This window comes from Alligator sinensis, unplaced genomic scaffold (assembly GCF_000455745.1).
Source record: "Alligator sinensis unplaced genomic scaffold, ASM45574v1 scaffold418_2, whole genome shotgun sequence".
Taxonomy (NCBI): Eukaryota; Metazoa; Chordata; order Crocodylia; family Alligatoridae; genus Alligator; species Alligator sinensis.
Window position 1 is genome coordinate 219639 of NW_005842682.1, and position 11225 is coordinate 230863.

Below are 11225 nucleotides of genomic sequence, written 5' to 3' on the forward strand. Positions count from 1 at the left end.
CAACTGGAAATCAATGTCTTTGCAGCTTAAAGGCAACCAGTTCATTGTAAAAGAGAGGCCTCAACGGTTTCTGCCTGCATAGGGAACAAATGAAAACCTAGTCTTTGCCCATTCTTTCAGATATTAAAAAAATGAAGACTTCCAAAGAAGAACACTTATCTACGTCCAACATAAACCATTTTAATCAATTCAACAAATTCATTATTTTACAGGCCAATTCTGTTAGCACTAAAAGGAAGAACCAACTTTATATTCGGCCATAACATCCTGAAAGGTGTTCCATTCAGGATTTGTATTAAAAGTCTGGGGATTTTTCTGTCTTCCCAGTAATTTTACTTTTTAAATTAAGCCTGCTTCTTGGGTCTCTGTTTATGGTATAACAGCTTTTTGCAGCCCCTAGAACTTTTCAGTAACAACAAAAAAATAAATAAAGGTATTTAATTAATATATTTCATTGATCTATCTTGAGGACAAGCAACACAGCCTTAGGGAAGAAATGTTTTTCTTAATGTATATTCCTTCCTTGCTTTCCCCCCATCCCACAACATTACTTTTTATGTTAATTCTCCAAACTGAATAGCCTATAAGTGTAATCACACATAATTAAAGAAATACTAACTTCACTGACCTTAAAAAAATCTGATGTGCAACATTACATAAAGCAGCTGTAAAAGGAAAACCAAGCAGAGGCAATGATGTGTACTTTAGTTTCCACCTCAAAAATGATCATTTTCTCCAGTGTCACACCATTGTTGCAACTTCACTATATGAAGAATGTTAACATGCCAAGTCAAAATCTAGGACATTTCAGAATTAAGACTCTCCAAAGCAGAGTGTTTAAAACTAAGATAGGGCTAAGAAAAGACTAGTAAAAACTCACTTCTTCACAAACATAAGTGGAAAACAAGTTTCTGGGCATCTCACCCTACTTTTGCCACAAATAAATGAACATGAAACCCATTGGGAAAGGTAAGCCTCAGCCTCCTTTTGTGCCTGATAGCCAGAAGGCGATATAATACTGCTATCAATTTATTAGTTTAAGTAACAGAGCAAATCCACAATGTTCTCTTATTAATAAACTGATGTCGATATGATTTCATATGATGGGATTTTGTTTTAAGTTTGCTTCTTAAGTAGCTAGGAAAAAAAAGAAAAAAGACATGGTCATAAAGTTTTGCTAACACTATAGTAAGTGGACAAAGGAGAAAGCGTATTTAAATAGTATGTAAACAGTCATATCCATAATATATGCGCACATACAATTTTACAATTTTTGCATCATCTAGCTGAGGAACTAAATGTTTTGCACATGTTAAACTTCAACCCCTGTAATATTAGGTAATTATTATCTTACCAAAGATGAGAGAAAGAGAGAGAGATTCATGATGCAGGTGCAACAATTTGGGGTAGGATGAGCAATAAAAAGCACATTTTCTCTGTTTCCTTCCCTTCCTGTGCTTAAACCATATTAGTGCTAATCCACTTCTTCCCTATGGATAAATGTTGACAGACCTCACTTTCACTCTTTTATCAGTGGCTAGCATGTGTGACACTAAACAGTGTTAATTTTATACAAAACACACTAGGTGGCATCAGTTGCATGAAAAAGAAAAAAAAAAAAAATCACTGCTACAGAGAAGTATCAAAGTAAAAGCCTGTATGCAAGCTCTCTTTTCAAATTTATTTCATGTTAATCCTTTGTTTAAAGTAACTTAACCAAAACTAAAAAGGACAAGTGAATCTAAAAAGTGTGAATTGAAGTAAATTATTTCATAAAAATAACTTGATATTTTTGTATAGCAATATAAAACTTACTGAGACTCCATTGGCTACACATGGAAGAAGACATAAATATTTGATAATGCAATAGACTTGGCTCTGAAGCAGCCTACTGTTATGAATGCGCTGATATGCGTATTTCTAAAGCTACTATGAAGCACCTTACAAGATTTGATTCTAGCAATATTATGCACCAGAAAGTCCCTATAAACAAGAACATCTTAAAGATGCAGTGTCAGGAAATGCTATTATTAAAGGCTGCATGTACAACTTTTACTTTTCTCCTTCCTCATTTATAATAATTTACTCATTTATTACATGCGCATACACTTTAATATATACACATAATTAAAAACATTCATGCACTTTCAGCTCCCCAAAGACCTGGACCTCTTCACCGAACAAAGATTTTAGAGGATCAAGTACATATTTCCAAGAAAAACAGAACTTAAGTTGGCTAGAACCTACATTCCCTTTCCAACCAGCAGCACAGCTGCCTGCCTTTAAGGTATTTCAAGAACACACAAAAAGATTATGAAACTAAGATGTGCTGCATCCACAAAAATAGCAAGGTTTTCTTCAGTTGCAGATGAAGTACTCAGAAGGTACGTCTACACAAGTTGCTTAATTAGCTCCACAGTAAAAAGTGTAAGCATCTACATGTGCGACCCTATTATGCCACAGTAAACTTATAAACACAAGTACTACCCTATGGTGGCATTATTTAGTGCACAGCAATACACGTGTAGATGCTGATAGGACTGGTTAGGGCACGCGAGTGCTTCAGTGCCAGGGCTGCCTGCCGGCTAGCCCGACATCAGAGCACCCTCATGCCCCAGTCAGCCTCTCCACAGCATATTGAGCCGGGTCAGAGCAACCCTGGGCTGACAGGTTGACCCTCCAGGCACCCTGCCAGTCAGGGCTGTTCCAACATGTTGTGGTCGCATAAAACTCTGGCGTGAAATGCGCCATTTATTGTGTTGCATTAATAGCATGTGTAGAAGTGCCCAGATGTTTATAAAGCTAGCTAATGTCAACACAAGTGGCCCATATTAAAAAGCATATATAAAAGTTACATATATGTAATTACTATATATTGTATACTTCATGTAGACTCTACTGAATAAGCCCATGCACCTTGCAGCCTTATAAAAAACATGGACTTTCTTGCGCATGCAGTTTAATATATCGTAAGATACTACAAAATGCATCTGAAGCCTTGGAAAAAAAGTTACAATTGTATATAGTTTGTAGCAAAATAATGACCATTGCCAAGCTCCCCTCAAAAATAGAAGCTGTGGGCACTATTACATGCGCCATGACACACTGCAGCAGACTGACTGAGTCTGTTGGAGTGTTCTAATCAGAATGCCCAGCGTGCTGCAGTAGCTCACGTATTCAGTGTCCTGCATTTCAAAATGGTGGCAGGGGCACTTTAACTAAAGCTGGCTGAACAAGCTCGTTGAATAAGCTTTAGTTAAAGTCCCCCCCCCCCCAACCATTTTGAAACGCAGGATGCTGAATATACAACATGCTGTGGGTGTTTAAAATAGAGGAACTGCAGAGAGCCATTCTAATTAAAATGCATGTCGCTCCCCGCAACCCTGGGGCACATTTATAGGCACATTGTAAGACTAAGGCCGACTGTATGATAGGTCAGTCAGCTAATTCCGACCATGGATCTGGGTTTTCTGCTCGCTACAGAAAAACATGGTAAAAATAAAAAAAACAAACAGATTTTCTCCTTTAAAGGAGAAAAACATGAAAAACAGCAGGTTTCTCCATGCAGGCTGGCAGAGTTCTAGCCTGTAAGAGGCTGGGGGGAATGAGAGAAGGGTGATCAGGCAGGGGGTGCCATATGCATGTGCACATGCACATGGCAGCCAGGCAACATGAGAACAGCTCCCACAGCTTCTTGCAGGTAAGTCTTGGGGGGGTGGAAATTGAAGCCCCTTTAGTGAGGGAGGGAAGCAGTTGGGCAGGGCCGGGGACTCTGCCCAGCCAGGGTGGGACTTGGGGCCTAGGTAGGAATGCACGGACACAGGACCAAGGTGGGAAGTGGGACAGAGCTGCGAGCAACTCATCTGGAGGATGGTGGGGGGACTGGCTCCCCCCTGCTGTGTGCACTCCCACATGAGGGCATGGCGGGCATGTACCCCCCAGCTTTGTGGGCAGGGTGGGGGTGGGTACAGGCTAGTGGATGCAGGCTCAAGGCTCCCCACCCTGCTGTACTCTCTCTGGGGCCTCCATGCACCAGCAGGCAGAACCCGGCATGGCAAGGCTGAGTGGGGTGGGGAGGCTCAGTGCCACTACTGGGAGCCTGTGAGAGAGGAGGCAAAAGCCCCCTCAACACGTCCCAACCCCCCGCCTGATGTGCCCCCATACTCACTACAGGAGCCAAGATAAAAATGGCAGCCAGGGAGAAATGCCAGCACAGGCTCGGCAGTTCCGGAGCAGCCTGAGCCTGCGATCGGTGAGCACTGAGGGCATGGTTCCCAAGAGGCGCAGGCTGCCCAGGGGAGCCTACCCAAGAGGGCCAACAGATGCCCAGCATCGGACAGCCAATCCATCCGAACGTCCACTAGGCAGAAAAGACATCAGAGTCCTCGGCAAGACTTTGGGCAACTGGGAGACAAGATCCCAGGAGCCTGTCAGCAGATGCTGACTTCTTAAGTTTAGTTCAGATCCTCAGTTGTAGTTAACCCCAGACTGGGGCGTGTTTAGTTGCCCAGGCCTCAATCTGAAGGCTAAGGATGACCTGGGAAGAAGGACCGCCAGGAAGACCTGACCCTTGGAAGCAGGCAGAGTGGATGAGGTGGGATCATCCCAGTGCAAGACCTGAAGAAGAGCAGAGTCTATCCCTGCCTGTGGATGTGGTGAGTGTGGAGTAAAGGGGAGGTTGGATCCCCACAAAGAAAGCCCAGGGTCAAGATCCTCTTGGGCCACCTACAGGGAACTGCCTCCCCAGAGAACAACAATGAACAAGGACACAGCAGGCAAGTAGGAGCAGCACCCGAACCATCTAGGTGGCACCAAATCCAGATCTCACCCTGATGTCTCTGGGGGGCAAAGCACCAACCAAAAAGAGGCCAAAGCCCTATAAACACCTACCAGCAACAGAGTCCCACACCACCATGATGAGGCACCCCTCGCCTGCCTGGCAGCAGCAGGAGTGGCAGTGTGGAGTTGTGCCCCCTGCTGCTGCCAGATGGGCAGGGGGCACCTCACCATAGTGCCACAGGGTTCCCAGTGGTGGCACCAAGCCTCCCTGCCCCATTTTGCCCTGCTGTGCCAGGTCGGAGCCGCTGGGTCTCAGGGGGCCTGGAGGGAGGGCAACAGGGTGAGGAACCGAGCTTGCAGCTGCTAGCCTGCATCCATCCTCCCCACAAATGGGCTGTGCTCCAGCCATGCCCAGTAGGGGAGGGGGATCCAGGCTCCACTCTCTGCTCGGCTGCAGCACTTGCTGCCTCCCACAGGCAGGAGCTGGGGCCCAGGAGCTGCTGGGTGGGGCAGGGGGCTGCAGACTTGGGTCCCTGGCCCTGTAGCCCTGGCAGCCTGGGGGCCCCTCCAGCAGGGCTGGGGTGGGTGGGCAGGGGGCTGTGGATGGGGAGTGAAGGGCACCAGTAGGGTCCATGGAGCTATGCATTGAGTGCGAGTGGCACCAGCAGGGCCAGGAGGCTGTGTGGGGGAAGTGAGGGGCAATGGCACTGGCAGGGCACTGGCATACCAAGGCTGCTCAGCACTACAAAGTAGGAGATGGGAACAACTGCAACTGGACCAGTGTTCTGGTGAGCGAAGGGAGCAGGGGGAGCTCTGATTTTCCATGATGAAAAACCTAAAATCAAATGCCAAAGTTTATAGGAATTTAGAATTTATTTTATTATAGTGATTGAGGAACCGGTAGGCTTCCGAATTTACTTTTATATCTATATATGTAGATATAAAAGTAATTTTTAAAACAGGGAAAACCAATATCCCTGCTTATGATGAAGTCCTTTACTGCACAGAAAGCACGAGTGGATGGTGACGGGCTGGCAGCAGGTTCAGGAGGTCAGCCACATGGCTCCAGACTTTGGGCACTCTTGTGCCCCAGCCAGCCTCTGCGCCACCCAGCGCCACCACCCAGAGCCTGGGGCTGACCCCCCCCCAAACCTGCTGCCAGCCCAGGGCTGCTCCACTCTGGCTCAAACTGCTGCAGTCCTGGGCTCACGTGAATATGCTATGCCCCAGAGCAGTCAACTCCAGCGTAAACTGCACCAGAGTTTATTGATGAGCACTAATTGCTTATGTAGATACACCCAGTATAAAGTTAAGCAGCAGCCCTCTCTGAACCATTAGTACCTGAAATATATTTTTCCCTGTTGCACAGCTAAAATAGTTATGTATACATGGCAGCAGGCTTAAATTCAGTGCACACATGCATGGGAAGCAGCTTTAAAAGGTTATATAACCTACTAAAAACATCAACACCCTCAAATGGTACTACTCCCTCTATAAGGTCTATTTTGCAACAAACATGTTTTGATACAAAAGCTGTTCAAAGAAAGGCTGCAAGATATTTTTGAACCACTTTAAAAATCAATAACCCTCCCAACTCCACTCTCCAAATATGAAAGAGTAGTTGAAATGCTGCTCTTTTATATATCTCTCTTTTTAAGAGGTCGCTTCTGGGCAGAGTCTAAGTATACCCAAAATGCTAAAGAGAATCTCTTCAAAATAGCAAGGTAGAAAGAAAGCTATTAGGACAATTTAAACAGTAATGCTCACTGCTGCTGGTATTACAACACTGCTGCTGGCATTATAATAGTAGACACTATTTAGACAAAAGTAGTACTGTTATGTAAGCTTTATCTGGACATGTATTTTGAACAAACTAATGGCTGCTTAAAATTGCCTTAAAATTAATGCATGCTACACAATACTAACAAAAAACATTTAGTAGAAGACAAGTCTATAAAACTGTAGTTTTAATCTACCATGAGCCACATTAAGGATAGCAACCCAACAAGTTCATAGTATTGCAAAACAAAACCAAACAAAAAACCTTTAAAAATTCTTGAGTGTCTACTTAAAATGCAAAACTCTAGAACTCTTGGTTCAGAAATTATACCTTATTAGACCAACTAAGAAATCACAAAAAAGCATCTTTTTCCACAAGCTTTTGGGCGCACACACCCTTCGTTAGGCTCAGGGAAAAGTAAGGATGGTAAAAAGTCCACATAGGTAGACTTAGTGTCTACCTAGAGGTTTAAAACATTCCACTAAACAGGAAAAACAGCTTTCATCTTCCCTTTAGAAAAAAAAAGAGCAAGCAAAACTCAATCACACAAGGAAATTCAAGCATTGTATTAAAAGAAAGTTATTAGGTATATGAGAGTCATTTGAAAAAAAGATGTTTTGCTCCTATATCCAAGCTGGAGTTGAGAAAGTATGACAATTTTCTACCCCACCCCCTCCCTGCCCAACCATACTAATTTAGAAAGTTTCAGATTCTCATCAAAATCAATAATAGTGGATAATGACAGTGTTCGATACTACTGTACCAAAAGTACTAGTAGTACCATTATGTGAAGAACAAAAATTAACTGAAAGCAATAAATTATCTTCATGCATGTTCAGGGTAAGGAAACAGTATATGCTCATGTCATCATAAAACCACTACTTTCAAACTTGATTAAGGTAAACTTACTTAATCTCAGCATTGGTTGTAGAAAGAAAACTTCTGTCTAAATAGCAGCGAGTAAAGTGTGATAGCTGAAAAAGCAGCAGTAACTCTAGCACACTGTCCAGCTATCTTGCATAGCCTTATATTTGGTTTAAGGCTTATACTATGTTTTTACAATCAAACCAGATCATTCCAACACCAACCTAACAAAATTTACTCACGCAACAAAAAGAGTAAACAGGCCTTTACATACACCACAAACAGTGAACGTGTTTGGTCAACAAAGTAACAAAATTATCATTTTTGTTTTTCTGGGAGTTTGGTTTCATAAACCACTGTAGTATTTACTATACAGTTTTTATTGTAAAGGTGGATTGACCTTCAAAATGGGCGAGTCAAGACAGTTGCTCAACAGGCATTGAACAACTACTTAACTCAGATGCCCTGCAGAATTCAAACTCAGTACTCCCCTTGGATTTGAATTTCTAAAGAAACCGGACATCTGAAGTTTTAATGCATCAAACAAAGCAAAAGCAGGATATAAAAAAGCAGACACTCCATCAAAAAAAAAAATCACAGTTGCAAAAACCCCACGAGGACATTATCCGACGGTAGCTCTATATAGAGCGATTGCTAGAAAGAAGTAGGAAGCTTTTACTTACTATGATGGATTTCAATATAGTAGGTTACAATAAATCCATTAATAAAATAATTGTATTACCTTCTTTGGAACACATTCCAGTAACTATTCCAAAGAAATATAGAATCAAATATCATATTATGCATTGTTGTACAAAGCACTGGTAAGACCTTACTTAGAATACTGTGTTTTGTTTCCAAACAACTCGCCCAGTGTAATCTGCAAACAATATTTTCTTTAATAGGCTAATGTTTCCTCATTTCACTCATCATAGTGCAAAGATGATATCGTCATTATCAATCTTTAAAGGATATTTTTTCTATCATTGTGCAAAGAAAAGAACTTGTTCCAATGTTGTATTCATTTCGTTTCAGGGAAGCATCTACCATTAATGGTAAAAGGATGACACCCTCTTTTGCTGTCAGAACGTCTTACAGGACCCCATAAAAAGCACACAGTGAGACTGTGGCCTGACAAACTACTTGAGCACATACAGAGTGGATAAAAAACAATGATTAAAAAAAAAAAAAAAAAAAAAAAAAAAAGATTTTTATTTAAACCAGATTTTTTTTTAAATTTAATTGCACTTAACCGTTTCTGTTAAGATGTTTTTTGTTTTTTTTTAAACTACAGACAAACCTATATAAGTATCGTTTTAATTTAAGATATGATAAAGCTCAAAGATATCATGGAATAGGGATTATAACCTCTAATTATATACTACTTGAGACAATATATTAATGTAAACTCTTTAGAAAAGTTTTATAAATAGGTCACAACAGGCCATGAACTATATTAGGGGCCCAATTTTATGGGGTTCCCAGAGGCTCTTCTATAGATTAGTAAAGATTAAAGAAAGCCACTCTACTCATTGGGACTCGGTGCTAAGAATTTCTCTAGGACCTGGACCCAACAGTTATCCTATCCAAAAAAATTGCAGTTCTTAAATATCTGTTTTATTAAGTATGATTGAAATATGTATTTTAAAGCTGTTATAAGACATTAACTTTAAAAAGGTTCCTACATTTACATTCTCAAACATGTTCAAAACAGCTGAATTCCTTCCATTAGACTGTCCTCAACAGTGCACTGGACAATTAACAAAAAAGCTATATATTAGATGTTTTGGGGGTGTTGGTGGTAGCTGTGTTGGTCTAAGGACACAAGCAGACAAGGTTCTTTGGGTAAATGTGATATCTTTTATTTGACCAACTAAATAGTTGGAAAAACTGTTCTTTGCAAGCTTTCGGGCACAAACACCCAGAAAGAAGAAATTAACCAAGTTACATTTGACAAAGACTAACCAGCAGATGGTGCTGGATAATAAATGTTTCTCTTCATAGGTTTATTTTAATAGAAACAACTATAAATTCTGGGAAACTACTAAAAAAGCAATTTTTCAGCATACTAGTAATGTCAGATACTGCAAAAGAAGCCCTGCTGTGGATCAGAGGTTCCCAACCCCTAGGCCACGAAGGGTTGACTGCCCAACTGGAACTCTGGAAGCGACTGGCATACTGCAGATCAGCAGCCAACCCTTTCTTATAATAAATATAAAAAAGGGTTGACTACTAGTCCGCAGTATGCTGGTCCTCAGCCACTTCTGGTCCGCAGTTTGCCCATCCATGGTCTAAAAAGGTTGGGAACCACTGCTGTGGTTACAGCAGAAACCACAGAGGTATAACTTTCCTAAGTTGGAAACAGGTGAGTGTAAGGAAAAGTTAACGTTTTGGTTTTTTCCCTAGGTAGCATAACTTATTAAAGGACACCAACATGCTAAAAGACTTCAAAATTTAAATCCTGGCCCTCTGTTGAAGGCTAGTGCAAATAATACCAATCAATCAATGTCACTTAGCAACAACCTTTCTGAATCTTACTTTACTTTTCCTTAGTAGTTTATTAATCTCATAGTTACTTACATTTTCTTACAAAACAAAGTGACAGTTACCAACTGCATATATAAAAATAACAAAGGAAAAAATAACAAAGGAAAACTGGGAATTTAAATTCAGATGATAAGAGAATACCTCCTCTCCTACAGGCAAGTTTGCAAACTCACTTTTAAAGGCCGATTTCTCTAAGTGCTTAAAAAATGACTTTTTCAGACTGCTTTGAAATGTGATATGCCTTATAAAGCTACTGGGTGAATTAGTGATTCAAATTTAGTCTCACCTATGTCAGGAGCTTATAAAATGTACCCTCCAGACTAGAACATCTCTTAAAACTAATAGATATTACCAACTTTTTAGTGCTTATCTAGGAAATCAAACCATGGCTATTGTCAGACCTCAAAGGCTCTTGATCACTTGACATTCATACCAGGAAATGGCATCTAATACAACATCTCTTTGGAAAAAACAATATTTTTAATATTTAACACAGTATTAAAACCTATAGACAGGAGTCTAGTGTTCATGTTCCAAATTGATTACACTACACATGTGCAGGGGCCAACTACCCAGGAGTGTTATAAACTCACAAGTTTTATGTGACCTGGAACATCTCTACTTGCTGAACCTGAGCAATACCTGAAAATAATATGAAATTAAATGCAAGTACATTGCTATAATTCAGGGGTGTAGGTTGTAGCCGTGTTGGTCTAAGGACATAGGCAGACAAGGTTCCTTGGGTGAATCTGATATATCTTTTATTAGACCAACCCAAATGGTTGGAGAATAGTTATTAAGCAAGCTTTTGGGTTCAAAAACCCTTCGTCAGGCTAAGGAAGTTGCAGCAGTTGGTGTGTGCTCTTCCTGGATGGAACGAAAAATAAAGAAGCCAGGGGCTGGGCTGGGGAGTCAGTTGTCAGGCAGATTACAATGCGTCATAAAACCAATGTCTATATTTAGTCCATGATTTTTAGTATCCAGGAGGTTGATGAAGTGGAGCTCATAGGCTCGTCTCTGGGAAGTGTTGTGCGAGTTTCCTTTGAGGATCAGGACTGAGAGATTGGAGAGAGAGTGGTTTTCTTGTGAGAAATGTGCCCCCACCGGTAACTGGGTATTTCTGTCTTTGATAGATTTCCGGTGTGCGTTCATTCTGGTGCACAGTTGTTGTTTGGTCTCTCCTACGTATTTTCCATCAGGGCATTTGGTGCATTGGGTGAGGTATATTACATTTCTGGAGGTGCAGCTGTAAGAT

General features: G+C 41.2%; 1 protein-coding gene across 4 annotated transcripts in view; it reads right to left on the reverse strand.

The window, feature by feature from the left end:
- The window catches only part of TNFAIP8 (TNF alpha induced protein 8), a 99190-nt gene that overhangs the window by 51247 nt on the left and 36718 nt on the right, over window positions 1–11225 (reverse strand). The window contains exon 1 of one of the 4 annotated variants that reach the window (XM_025215894.1): window positions 7469–7576. The exons of the other annotated variants lie outside the window; for them this stretch is intronic. Coding sequence (XP_025071679.1) covers window positions 7469–7481 — 13 coding nt within the window. The 5' untranslated portion in view covers window positions 7482–7576. Of the gene's footprint in view, window positions 1–7468; window positions 7577–11225 lie in introns of those variants that run through there. 4 annotated transcript variants of the gene reach the window in all.